This window comes from Notolepis coatsorum, assembly GCF_963971535.1.
Source record: "Notolepis coatsorum genome assembly, chromosome: 7".
Lineage (NCBI taxonomy): Eukaryota > Metazoa > Chordata > Actinopteri > Aulopiformes > Paralepididae > Notolepis > Notolepis coatsorum.
The window spans coordinates 121,697,633-121,712,632 of record NC_140171.1 but is presented as its reverse complement, the minus strand read 5'-3'; the positions used below and the strand labels follow the sequence as shown (position 1 = coordinate 121,712,632).

General features: G+C 39.1%; 1 protein-coding gene across 1 annotated transcript; it reads right to left on the bottom strand.

Annotated features, from left to right (window-relative positions):
- Positions 1-5,911: 5,911 nt before the first annotated feature.
- On the bottom strand, positions 5,912-7,207 carry lbx1b (ladybird homeobox 1b; the record flags this gene model as incomplete). The annotated part of the gene is made up of 2 exons (XM_084318614.1): positions 5,912-6,399; positions 6,877-7,207. The coding sequence occupies 2 exons, from the start codon at positions 7,205-7,207 to the stop codon at positions 5,912-5,914; spliced, it is 819 nt and encodes a 272-aa protein (XP_084174740.1).
- Positions 7,208-15,000: the final 7,793 nt, after the last annotated feature.

Below are 15,000 nucleotides of genomic sequence, written 5' to 3'. Positions count from 1 at the left end.
TTTTGAGATACAGCCATTTCTATTGATATTTTTGCATTAATTAAAAAGAAAAAAGGTGAACTTTGTCTACCAAGTAAGGCATGATAAATATGTGAAATAAATGTATTTTTGTCTTGTGTTGACACATGTATGTTACCATTGACTGAAGGAGTGCTCGTCGTCTTGTCAATGTAACATAATAAGGAAACGTTAGCCAAAGTAACCAAAAAAGATATTTAATTATAGTTACCATGGGTTTTGTAATCAAAAGGAATAACATAAAATAACGACAGACAAAACACAGGACTGTACAAACAGGATCAGCATCTCACACAGGGGAGGACTGAACAGTTATACACGAGGGAATGACGAGACAAGACACACCTAGGCTGATTACAAATGGGTACACCTGGCAGGGAAACGATAAGGACAGGGAACTACAACTAGACACATCACACTGGGAACACCTGATCAGGGTACAACACACCCACATGTAACATATGTATTGACAGTTCTCACATAGCAGATTTTGTGTTTCTACCTCTAACATAAAACATTCTGCATGGGCTTTTCCTTATCAAACTAAATTGTTAATGTATGAAACCCACACTGTACAAAAATGGATGTTAACACTGTAGCCTCATAAGTTGACCAATTTGAAAAATGTTAACTGATTTTGTGCTCAGCTCATCTAGTACTTTACTGTAAAGGACATTGTAAATTTCCACTGTGGACATATTACAACATATTAACATATTAACATGTAACACAAAACTCAAAACTGTTTCGTATACCTCCAATACTGAAATGTATTGGATGTGATTCAAAGATCAGCAAGACCATTACTATATCCAAGACATGATCTGAAATTAAATAGGAATAAATGTATTAGTCATGGAGTGAATTCCAGGGGGGGGGGGGGGCACGAGGGGCACCTTACCCCGGTTTACCTTATTAGTGTTGTTGTTGTTGTTGTTGTTGTTGTTGTTGTTGTTGTTGTTGTTGTTGTTGTTGTTGTTGTTGTTGTTGTTGTTGTTGTTGTCCTTGTTGTCAGGGCCTTCCCTAGATCTTTAACCCTTTCACTGCGGCACTGCCAAAACGGTTAACCCTTTCACTGCGACAACACACAGAAGGTTAACCCTTTCACGTGCCACACGACAGCCGGTAAACCCTTTCACTGCAGTGAAAGGGTTAAGGGTCCTTATCGCAGGTATGAATGCATAGTGTGGGCCTATGCAAATTAGCATGTAAAGAATAACAAACTCAACAATAAACTCACTAAATGTATTACAATAACTGCAGCATCAATACTAACTCAAAGCCTGTGACTATTTTGTTGAACCTCCCCCTAAAGGTCTTTTGATGGATCTAGTTGAAGGGTTTAATCATCATATTGATCTTGTATCTGTATGATGTCTAAATAGGTGGGATGGGATTCCAAATGAATCAGCTGTGATCCATGTGGCATTGTTAAACCATTGCTCAAAATTTAAGATTGATCTTTATCTATTTATTTATTTATTAATTCATTAATTAAATTATTTATTTATTATCAAGCCACCTAATAGTCACAATAATGGGGTATTGTCTCAGAGAATGGAAGTGTATACAGACTTAAAATATATTTAGTTTTTAAGAATTTGTAAAGGATAGGCAAAAATAAGCATGACACTTCAGCCTATTCCTTTTTTTCGGTCGTTGATTTTGGATTTTGTGTGTGAGCTTGCCTTGATTATTTGTGATTTTTTTTTTTAAGACCGTGTTTGATTTGTCTGTAAACAAGACCGAAAAATAAACTTAATTAATTAATTCATTCATTCATTCATTCATTCATTCATTCATTCATTCATTCATTCATTCATTCATTCATTCATTAATTCGTTAATTCATTCATTCATTCATTCATTCATTCAAGTTTACCATTGGCACATGAATTAAACACTGCAGACGTTCATCTCTCTCCCTGGTGGAGACATTAGTTGGTCGTGTGCTGACCTTTATTGTCCCAGCAGAACTGATAGTCAGTCAGGTACCAGCATGCAGGTGCAGTGATTGGTCAGTAGCAACTTTAGAATGGGCCATGAGTCTATACCATTCAAAATCACAATGCTGGAGCACTCCATGCATGTTACTTATTATAATTTTTATTTTTATTTTGGCAAGCACAGAATGGAAAATATTCACACGTGATTTTTGACTGTTTTTACTTATTTTTTATATTATTATTATTATTATTATTATTATTATTATTATTATTATTATTATTATTATTATTATTATTATTATTATTATTATTATTATTATTATTATTATTATTATTATTATTATTATTATTATTATTATTATTATTATTATTATTATTATTATTATTATTATTATTATTATTATTATTATATTGAGTTGTGTTATTATTATTGTTGTTGTTGGTGTTGTTGTTGTTGTTGTTGTTGTTGTTGTTGGTGGTATCATATTTTAAAAAAAAAAGCTTCTTATGATGCTAGGTTGATGTTGATGGTTGTTGTTGTTGTTGCTGCTGTTTCTGTTGTTGTTGTTGTTGTTGTTGTTGTTGTTGTACGATTGTTTAAAAAAAAGTATGCGTATGCCTTGCTTTACATCTTGAATAAGTGCAATGCTATTTCTGTTATACAGACGAAACAAAAACATCCTAATGCAACCCAAGTTGATTTCCTGTAGTGTTTGCTATAATAACTGAGTTGTTCCCTATAGCAACAAAATCCGTCTATACAAGTTTATTCCATGGCTGTTTCTATTCCTGAAAACTTGATGTTTGGTTCATCTTGTGAAGCTTCGCCTATAGTGGTGTCTATATATTTCTTTACAGCTAAGAATGTTTTCCAAAACGAATGAGAAAGAAAGAAACGGACTGATGAAGGGAGAAGAGGAAGGGGGTGTGCTGGCCTCATTGTTTCAGCAGGGACTCATGCATCAAACTTCAATTTTCCGGACGATTGAATTAGTGATTTTTTTCCATCTTGAACTGAAATACTGAAATACACTTAAGAACTCCGGATTAATTACCACGAAGTGGTCCCTCGTACTGTATTACTTATCGCGGGGCCAGTCTGACAACCCCTCATAAAATAAGCAAGTGAAATCCATAAACTTAGCCTGCCTTAACACTCTCTCCCATCATAAATATGGTTTATTCAGAAAGGGCTGCAGATCATTGGCAGAGAGGAGTGAGTGATATGAAGTGCAGAGAGCAAATCCATCCAGCACCAAACACACGTACACACGCACGCACTCACGCACGCACGCACATACAATGCGTGTCTGTGTATGCATTATGTGTGTGGTCTCTCTCCCTCTCTCTCTCCTGATTTGTATTGAATCTTTTTAATTAAAATGTTTACAGTAAATCCAGTGTGTTAATTTGAAGAACAGAATGTATTTGATCTGTTTTATGTTACATTTTCAATGTATCACTTCTATGATGTGGATGTTGTTTATATCCTTAGCCTGCTATATTAACCATAAAGACAATAGAACAGAATAGAATATAATTTGTGATATTTTCTGATATAAAACCCGTGCTGGTCAGAATCTGAGGTTGTCTTATAAACAGTTAACACAAATAGCTGTAAAATATTTGATTATTTTTAGTATATCCGAGCTTTAAAATAATTTAGAGGTAATGTGTTATTAATAAATGCTCTCTCTCTAATAAACTGCAAATGTTTTTTGTATAATTGTATTCGAGTGAACAAAATTCAAAAATCGTTCACCCCTGCTTAGCAGCAACCTTTTCAAGGAAGGCTAAACGGGACTTATCCTTTAAGCTCTTTGCGCTTTTTAGACTCTCTTTCTCACATCATCATGTTTTCAGCTTCATTAAACCCCTTAAAGACAAAGGAAATAAAAGAGGCAGAAGGAAAAAAGAGATGAGAAGAAAACAAACAAAGGGCTCCTTAACCAGACTTTGGCATAAATGTCACAGTCTAAACTCTTTATGGCTCCCTGCTTAACATGAAAAACACTTTCAACAAAATGTGCGGCATTTCTTGTTTAGAAAACGTTCTTGGACAAAAGTCAAACATATTATTCCAGGGCTAAAAAGCGAAGAAAGACAAGTGGCTCACAAAAAGAGCCAGTTTCATTGTAATTCATTGACTTGTTCAAAATGCCAGGCAAAGAAAAGGGCTAGACATTAATAGCCGCAGATGCCCTCGTGAAGCCAGAGTCTATGTATTCATTATGGCCTTTGTTCACGCGGAGTTAAACCGTTTAAAAGGAGGGTTAACTCAATCCATCAAATTGTCTCAAATTGTGAGGAAAATTCAAAAACCATATGGCCTCCAAACGTTTGTGTCCTTTTTGTGCGGTGGGACACACTTGTCTCAGTATTGCACGCTGCGGGAGACGGGCCATGCTCCATTGTGACTTGTCACATCAGGGAACGCTGCTCATTTGTCCCCGTTTTCATGCTTTACGCTCAAAATTATGGCCTAGTCCCGCAGAACAAAAAAGGCCTATAAAGGCGCAGGGAAACTGGCCCAAAACTTTGTGTTTTTGTGGCATCCTCGTCCCTTTTTCTCCCAGGACCAGATTTGTGTTTCTCACATAAATTTTGCCACGAATGGGGGAAGCACGTTGCAGGGTCAAGAAGCCGCACGATACGCCTTTAGAGTTTGAAAAGAGTTGTGAGATGCCGAGCCACGAAATGTTTAGAGAGCATCCTATAAAAGAAAGATATTCAATAGCGCCGAGATGTTTGGATATCATAACTGAAAAGCGCTAAATGGGCTGCTTTGATAAAAAGCCCCCGATTGGGCGAGGTGGGCAGGTTTAAGAAAAAAGAAAGTAAAGAAAAGAAAGAAAGAAAAGGGGCTTTGTTAGCAATAATAATAAAAAAAAACGTTAAATAGCTTAGACGTAAACGCCAATCAATTGAAGAATTACAACATAAAAGAAATATTGAGAAAAGCCATTTTTATTCCCATAGTATATATACATTACAGAATGTGCATTGGTTTTCAAATACTGTCCTGATTTTAGAAAGGCACTTACAGGTGTAAAAAAAACCTAACAAATTGTATAACTGTAAATCTATTGTATCCAAACAATAAATCTATAAAGTATAGCTGTCAAAATCACCGCAGTATTTGTTTTCTGCATCATCGTTTTGAGCATTCCTATAAACGCATCTATATAACATGAATCTCCGAGTTTTGCCTTTTTCCGATCATGCATTGCAGCATAAGGACGCCATATGAATTTGAGTCAAAGCTACAAATTAATGAAGAAAATAAAACTCTGCTTTGACTCCAGTGAGTGACATGACGGTTTGGCTCAACATAATACAAGCGCTATAATTTATAATTTAAAAGTAAAATAAATAGATAATGGTCAAAAATCAAAACATGCATTCACATGCAAAAAAAATATGGAAAACTGGCGTACATGACACGAGATTAGGCCCTGCAAAATAAAAAAAATAAAAAGTATAATGAAAGTGTACGTGTGTGTGTGTGTGTGAGAGGGGGGGGGAGAGAGAGAGAGAGAGAGAGAGAGAGAGAGAGAGAGAGAGAGAGAGAGAGAGAGAGAGAGAGAGAGAGAGAGAGAGAGAGAGAGAGAGTTTGTGTGAGTGTGTGTGCGTGCGTGTGTGTGTGTGTGTGTGGTTGGCCAGCCATACTCTTAAAAACAATAACTTGTTCATGTCATGTCAGACCATATATTGCTTCGACTGCAAGAGGAAATAGTATGCTAATGAATACATTGTAATATACCACAGCATATTTCTGTTCATGCTTTACTATGAGTAGGCCTATCTGTGCCAATATAAAAAAAAAGTCATTACAGTTTGGTACATGTTCTGAGATGGTATACAATATAAGCAGTATACAAGTTACAAGTCCTCGGTAGATTTTTGCTCTTTTTTGTTGTATTTTTGTGTCTTTCAAACCACACGCAATCAGTCATCCACGTCAATGTCTACGTCTTCGTCCTCTGAGCATTCTTTACTTGTTGTGTGGTCTGAAAATGGCGACATGGGGGACATCCGCAGTTTGTGTGCGAGATCGCGCTCTTGTTGTGCGCTCTTCATGGGGGACAGGGCTCGCGAGTGGCCGAGCGTTCCGTTTGCGCATTTCTCGAGGTCCGCGAGTTTGGCGAGTTTCTCCAAAGGTACCGTGCCGGTCGCCTTGGCAGACTCCACGTCTGCCTTCATCTCCTCCAGATCCCTCTTTAACTTGGCTCTCCGGTTCTGAAACCATGTGATGACCTGGGCATTTGTAAGACCCAATTGTTGGGCTATTTGGTCTCGGTCGGCGGGAGACAAATATTTCTGGTACAGGAATCTTTTCTCTAGCTCGTAGATTTGGTGATTGGTGAATGCCGTTCGAGACTTCCGACGCTTCTTCGGGGTGTTTCTCTGACCAAACAAAGTCATACCGTCTCTGCCTGTTGAAAATACAGACGGGGGCTTTAGTAAATGACAGTTTTAGTGGCATGTTTCATTGTGCAATGCACCAAGGGCGTTGTAGGCTATTTGCGCGTAAAATTATAGGACATTGAATAGGAATATAATGTGCCCGGTGCGTGCATGAGCGTGCATCTCATCTTGGATTATTCCTACATTTTCATACATTGATCATAACAAGGAATATATTCTCCACCCGTTGTCTAATAATTTAATCACCTTTATAAATTGCATTCCAACACATGCCCCCGTTACACTTTGCACAGCGCAAGCAATAATGCAGGTGAATCATATTACTAAACTGAAATAATTTGTATTTCTGTACTAAAAGCCCTCACTCTGAATTATATTCATGCGTGCATGCACCGAATACCAGATTATAATTAATAGATGTTACTGTTCAGACCGGCCAGTGACAATACAAGGCCACGTAGCTGTATGTGTATAATATGAATTACCTTCTGCCGCTTGTAAAACGCTCACTTCCAGCCCCTTGAAGGTCTTGCTGGCCAGCTCCTCCAGGGCACTGAGTGGGGAGGTCTGGTGGGTGAGCAGAGCTCGGCTGGACAGAGGGATGCTCGATGGACGATGCTTCTCAGACGATGAAATCAGGTGCGCCGTGCCACAAATGGTGTAACTTCGTTTGACAGAGGGTTTGTTCAGTATGTCCTCGATGCTAAAGGGAGTCAGGGGCTTGTTGGAGTTCGCAGGCGGGGGCAAGTGGTCTAGCGGACTTCGCCTCCTGTTCTCGACCGCATCACATTTGGCCACTTCTTTGGATGTCATCATTATTATAGCGATCGGCACGCAGGCGAACTTTGTTGAAAATATCAGCAGTCAGCAAACGGCAAGGCTATCGAAAAAAAATAGTCGCATAACAGTCACCAATTTAGAACCCCGCTGCAGCTAACTATAGTGGCAAAATAAAGCCCAAAAATATCTTATTCCAAAATGGGATGTCTTGAAAGTATATCGCTCCCCGATAGGAGCAAGTCCGCAGGAGAGAGATGCCTCCCTGGAAATGGCGAGGTCCAAAGAGTTGCAGGAACTGACGATTACTAACAAGTTATCATTGATTGGGAGGTAATCAATTATCTCCAGTGGCACTTTCGCCCTCTCCCTTTCACTCTTTGACTATGTTGCAGTCCAGTGCGGGGCTTTTGCGAGTGGGGCGCCCCATTAATTAGAACGCATGGCTGGTAGGAGGAGGAGCCCGACGGAATTATAATGCTTTGTGCTCTTATCATCTTTGGTCTAATTTTGTCGTATGGTGAGATACCAGAATAGGCCTTTCGGTAAATGAGAGAATGAGGGCCAGAGAGAGAGAGAGCGAGAAAGAGAGAGAGGGGGGGGGGGGGAGGGGGAGAGAGAAAGAGAGAGAGGGAGAGGGAGAGAGATGATTAGATTGCATTGCGTTGCATAGCCTATTTAAGCGTAGAGACTAATGAACTCCTTTTCTATTTCCAAAGTTTGACTTTTTCTGACATGAATAGCATTTGGACTACTCCGCAATTGTATAAAAACGGCCGATTAATTCGATAGATAATTGTATGTATATTACCAAAGAATGTTTTCCTCGATCAAAAGCGGTGGATGATCCTTTGTTTTGTAAAGGTAATGTAGAGCTGAGCGATATATCAGCTCTGATATGCCTCCGTTGGGCAGGGGAGAGCGGAGCGGCGTCGCCAAACCGGGCCATAACTCAGGCGAAAGGGCTCCTTTTACATCATCTGCGAGATATTTCATCTCCTATCAAATTTCCCCGCGTCCTCAAGCGCTGGCATGATGGGTTTATTTTTGTGCCGTTCTGAAAAATTGCCGACGGGCCATCTGCGTGAAAGATCGTACTTTTGTTCAATCGGGATTAGTAAGAAATATTTTTCCATTTTTTTTAATGGTGGTCAAGCCTATTTATTTTCTAAAGTGTATTGTAATTTTTCGACACTATAGGTTTTCGATTTGATTTGGTCAATTTTCTTTAATTCTATTTTTTAGATTAAATAGAAACGTTTCGTATATTCATCAAATTGTGTTCATTATTATTATTATTATTATTATTATTAGAAGTAGTACTTGTATACAATAGTATATACAACTATATAGTAGTAGTAGTATTAGTAGTAGTAAGCATTATCGTTATTATTGCTGTTGTGTTGTTTATGTTGTTTTTGTTCTTGTTTTTATTATTAGGGTATTGTTATTGTTATCGATATTGATATCATTATCACATTGTTATTATATAATATATATTTTTATTTTAAATGTAATTTTTAAATGCGATATTGCAATTATTATTAATACATCAACAAGGTGACTGTATACTTCCTCGTTGTCACCACCAGGGGAAATAAAATATGATCAGAATGATGATATGTCAGAGAGAGAGAGAGAGAGAGAGAGAGAGAGAGAGAGAGAGAGAGAGAGAGAGAGAGAGAGAGAGAGAGAGAGAGAGAGAGAGAAAGAGAGAGATAGGAGGGGTGTAAGGAAGAGGTACAGAAAGTAAACGTGGTGGATGGGGGGTATAGAGAGAAAGATAAAGAAAGAGAGAGAGAGGGGGGAGAGAGAGAGAGAGAGAGGTTTGATGACATTAGCAGCATGGTGTCAATATGAAGATGATTCAAAGTCTATAACCTAAATAACTTTTAATCCTTAATGTGATTACATCTCCACCATGCTTGTTTAATGACACAGGTTATATTTATATGTATAATAATAATAATAATAATAATCATTATTATTATTATTATTATTATTATTATTATTATTATTACTATTATATTGTTTTTAATATTATTACCATATTATTATTTTCCCATTTCATTACATTTTCATGTAAAAATAAAAATGTTCATGAAACAAGACAACATAACAAATAGGCGAATTCTAAAACATATATTAAATAAAAATGTCTGGGTAGCACAGGTATTTTCAGGTATATAATTAACGCATATTTTATGGAATTCGCCACACAAGATGTGGAAGAGTTCAATACTATGAAGATATGGCTAGCACGAACACAAGTGGTCAAAATAAAGAAGAAGAATAAAGGCGTTAAAATGACACAAGTATTGACTTATTTTTAAAGCAGCCTATTTGATATTAACCCTGCATTTATTAATTTATTTGAAATCTTATTTTATTTGTATTTATTTATTTGTATAGAGTTTTCTGTTAGAGCAGTATTGATACAGGTTGTAAATGAATGGGATAGGTGGCGGGTGGTAGAGGCCACGAGACCTGCACCTTTCTCGAAGTTTAAAAGGGCTTTGCAAAACTACTTTGAGGGGAAAGGTGTCAGACAGTTTTAGGCCAAGCACAATTATTTTTTGCTCGTGGTGGGGGGCAATATCTAATTTCAGAGGTACCATTTCAGTTGGTGTTTTATTGAATTGCACCCCCCCCCCCTTTTTCTTTGGAAAATCACAATCGTCACAAGACACGAGTTTGCTAGAATACCAGATGTCCAAAACATCCGATTAGGCTAAACTCATGAGCCCATATTTGATTGTCTCATGATAGGAGCATGTTTATATATAAAGCAGGGGGTTTATAATTGGCTAATAATATGCTAATAACTGGTGTCCCACCTTTGTGTTTATAATAAGCTATATACAGTGGCAATATAACCTCAAATAATTTCAATGATGCCACAAGATGTGGAAGTTCTGCTACATTTGCAGAGATTACACAATTAAGGGGAAGTAACATTTTGGTGAATAAAAGTGGACATAAGAAAAAGAAAAAAAAGAAATAATAATAATAATAATAATAATAATAATAATAATAATAATAATAATAATAATAATAATAATAATAATAATAATAATAATAATAATAATAATAATAATAATAATAATAATAATAATAATAATAATAATAATAATAATAATAATAACTTTATGAAGTTAATAATTTCCGAGGTGACTTGTAAGTGGTCAGTTTTGATGCTACAATACTTTTCTGTCCAAACAAATTACAATTTATATTTAAAAAACAAAGATCATATAGGATAATGGTGTGGCAAATTTGTTAAACAACTTCAAACACCTAAAAGCAAAATCATAATGCATATAGCATTATAATTGTGAGCAGATAACAGCACATTGCATACAGGTCAATCCAGAGCCCTGGGGAATTCAAACTGTCTAAAGTTAAAGGGTAAAATGCAAACCACTCCACTCAACTACCTTTCACACTTGATTATGATAGACAAGTATTCATGCTTGAATCCCGCGGCCAAGCCAAGCAGGATCTAGTGTTCAGCGGTCAGAGCTGCCCCGCGCGCCTGTTTATTAAAGATGGATATTTGTGGCCGTCTGTCGTCATCTCTGTCCCCTGCTTGGCAAGGTCAGCGGCATGCCTGCCTCTCAACTCTCCTTTAGCGAGGGAACTTAAAGGAAAGATCCACCCTAAATTAGAATTTACATTGCGTTATTTCAACTTGATCATGGACAGGTTAAAGATAGACACATCTCCTAATCCGGAAATCAGAATGTGTGATGTCATCACGTCACACGTGACGTTTGGGGAGTTGGTCCGCTGCAACACGGTCTCGTCAAAAAATAAAAAATAAATAAAGAACTAATCGACCACATGAAAAAAGCTATATAATTTATGTTATGTTATTGCCATAAGGGAGTCAAACTATAACAATGCTTGTGGTCATCATGGGTGAGTGTGCTTGTCACCCTCCCACCCTGATACAAACACAGCTGATGATGATGATGATGATGATGATGATGATGATGATGATGATGATGATGATGATGATGATAATGATTTGTTTGAATGTTAATGCAATTATAGGGTTAGGGTTAAGGGTATAGTTAGTTTAAGGTAACAGTGTGGTTAAGGTTAGGGTTTTTGTTGAAGCTAAATATGTAAATACGTCAATACTGTATATTACTTGTTTTTAATATGTACACATTGTACATTTAGTAAAAACGTCAATGTATTACTTATGGCTATAACATAATGTAAAAAAATTACCTTTTTACCTGTGGTCAATAAGTACTTTATTTACATATTTTAAGTCCACTGAGTCACCGGCTTTGAGGGCTTGTTGAGCTGTTACATCCAAATTAGTTGTATTTAAATGTACAGCGCTGGCTAAATTTTTTTTTATCCATATCCCAGTCAAATCATCATGGGTGCTGTCATACTGTCCTGGGAGTTGTTCCACTATTCACTGTCTATGGAGCAGCTCCAGGATCAGTCTCTTGAAGACGTCCTCACTAGAGTCTCATGGTCTCTCAGGAGACCTGATCACATTCACAAATGAAAACTCAGCTATGCAATATTATGGAAGTAACATAATGCAGATTCAATTTTTGGGTGGATTTCCCCTTTAATCTCTTAACAGACTGGAGGGGACATTCCCTGGCAAGGTACCATACTTTGCCACATCATTGACTTAGGATGGCATCTTGTGTCTGGAAAATGAATGACTGTTTCACTATGTACTAATGAGTGCATATTTTAGTATTTGTGTAGTCATTACTCAAAACATACCTAATAATGAATAGATATTAATAACTTCTACTAAAGTTAAGTTGAGTTTTACTTTATTAATCCCTGTGGGAAGGCATTTGACCACCTACTAATAACCCAGTGGACCCAAATGTTGACTCAGGTTTTCTTTTTTGTTTTGTACTTTTATTGGGAGCTATGTGGTGTTGGACATCTAAAAAACATTTGTTTACAGTATTGTTGAACTCCAGTATTATTCATTCTATGGAACCCCAGTAAGTCATTGAGACCAAAGCACGACCAATCTAAAAGTCAGATTTCATTGTCGGACTATATACTATACAGTTTTGCTGGTTTAGCAGTAATCCAGTACAGCTGCAACACTGTGTGGCTGGTGACGGTGGCTGCATGGCCATATAGTCTTGGCTCTTTCACTCCTTTCGCCCAAGTCCCCTGGCTACACATATGGAATTGTATTTACCGGATGCATGCGTGCCTTTTTCTTCACCAACCAGGTGTTGATTTAGGCCTTCTTTGCTACAGTCTGTTAGCTTAAAGTGGCTTGATTCTGCTCTATGTGTTGAGCTCACGCTGGAGACACGGCTCCCAGTGTGGGCTTAGGGTCCGATTAGACAGCTGCAGGGGAAACTAGCCACACACTGTAGCCATTTTGTGAGACACCCCCCCAAAGGATGGGTGTCATGTCCCCCCTTTCTTCGCTCCCCCAGAGGCACGCTATCTCAGATAACATCAGATATAGATAGAGATACCCCGGGCTTGGATGTGTCTCGCCGTTTTCGACGTGAACTGTATAAATCACACGTCATTATAAGAGGTCAGCCATTCCGCTCCCTCCCCATTGGTCGGTTTCCTTACCGAGGGCCAACCGGGTTGGAGGAGAGTGAATTTATCTGCCACTTGGCTCTCGGGAGAGGCGGCCATATTTCATGTGGAGTAGAGATGTAATAACAGGCCTCTGACAAATCCCTGATGGACTGACTGGCTGTTCCACCTCCTCCCAGTGCAGTGCCAGTGCTGCTGCCGCTACTGTGACACACAATCATATATTTACCACTAGTATCACTGTGTTGCTTTGGAGCGGATTGTGTTGAATATCTAGTGAACCGTTTTCTGTCGTTATATATGGGATCCCCTTCAGAGCACTTCCAGGATCCAGTGACGTCTGATAGAAGCGTTGTGTATACACAACACACATCTGACTGAACTGAAAAAGATTGGACTTTCTAGGACCTTGAAAAGACACAACACTATACACTATACATTAAAAAATGATGTAATTGAAAAAATAAATCTAAATGAAGTCCAGTGATCGGTATAGTAAAAGCACAGTGAAAAGCAAAGACAGGGAGGCGGCCGGGTTGCGCAGCGGTCTAAGCGTCTGCCCACCACCACAGAGACAGTGGGATCCAATCCAGCTGTGGTGCTTCCGGGTTGGCCGACCGTCCATACTAACACAATTGACAGTGTTAGAGGGTGGGAACAGCCAGCGAGGGTGGGTCCTGGTCATTGTAAAACAGCGACTCCTACAGATCGGTCGGGGCGCCTGCACAGCGAGGTCGGATCCTGGGGGAGGTAGTGTCCTCCACACGTTACACTCCCCCAGTGAGAGTCCGCGCTGCCAGGTGAAAAGAAGTGGGGATTGGCTACACATGTGTCGGAGGAAGCATGTGATAGTTTCCGCCCTCCCAGACCAACGGTAGGGGGCAGAGCATGCAACGACCAGGTAGGGGATTGGGAATTGGCATAACGACTAACATTGGGATGGGAGAAAAACGGAAAAAGAAAGGGGGAAAAAGAGAAAGTAAAAAAAAATAAATAAAAGAAAAGCAAAGACAGGTGCACACGGTCTCCAAGGAAATACAAGAAGCATAGAGTTTACCCCCATAGAGAGGGACAAATACAGTGTTACACTCTCCCTATCAATCCCCTTTTCATGGTTCCCCCACTAGAGCAATACTGGCTCTTTACTGCTATTTAGAACCGCATGGATGCTGTAAAGAATATTCTTGGTTCTCATGCCTCCAACGAAGTCACCGAAACGGAACCAGTTAGCGTGTCTTACTTGGTGCGAGTATAGAGGGTTATACTATCCATTCCACAACAGATCAGTTGATTCCGATGTCCCGGCTAGATCATACTAGTATGGTTTGGGGCCTGCGCCACAACACAGACGTATGCACCAGCAAGAACACCGGAGTTGGCACGGCCTGGACGCCGGCGTCCCCTGATTCACGGAACGTACGCTTTCCAAAGCGAAAGGATGAAATGTCACATATGTGTCTGTCAGAAATCAAGCCTGCCTGCAAGTGTTTGCCAACAACCCACCCACTGGCACGGCCTCCCACACGGCATGCCGCACATGGTGCCAGTCGGAGGGAGTTCACACCGTGTATCAGGGACGTGCACATGACTTTAGAGGGGCAGGTGCTCAAAGGCTGAAAAGGGCACTATACCTGTGTGTGATTTAACCGAGCGCGCCTACCACGCGAGCCCGATTTTTAAGGGCCCCATCGGACTTGACTTCTTTGTGTCCCTCAATGAGTGTAATACTAGCATTCAACTGTATGCGCCACAGCGGTTTCTATCATCATCATCATCACCACCCACGCTATGCATAAAATATAGGTCCGCGAAGAGGCACGCTGAGGAGGCCGTGCAAACTGCAATGGAATATGGGGCATCTCTCTCTCTTTACCTAATATTTTGATTCTATCCTGACATTTTTCAGTTGGAAGGGCAGTCTATATGCGTAAATTCTTTTTAATAATTTTTTTTTTCTTTTCAAAAAGGGCACTTTTTTATGAGGCTCAAAAAGGCAGGTCCTGCCATGTATCAGGAGGGAGGGCAGAGGGCATCACTCTGGCGAGGGGCAGAGCTGTAGGCACAACTGTTTTTGCTGTGAGCTGTTTCAGTGCCCTCTGCCCATTATAGACAATTGTACAATCAAGAAATCATCCTCATTCAGGAAATGTTCTTATGCACAAATATGTTCACTTCTTACACATAATTACTTTTTAAGCCCTCAAGTCTTGCAGACGGAAAGAGAAGCCTGATGGCTATTCCTAACTCCTTGTCCCGGGTTATCTATTGTG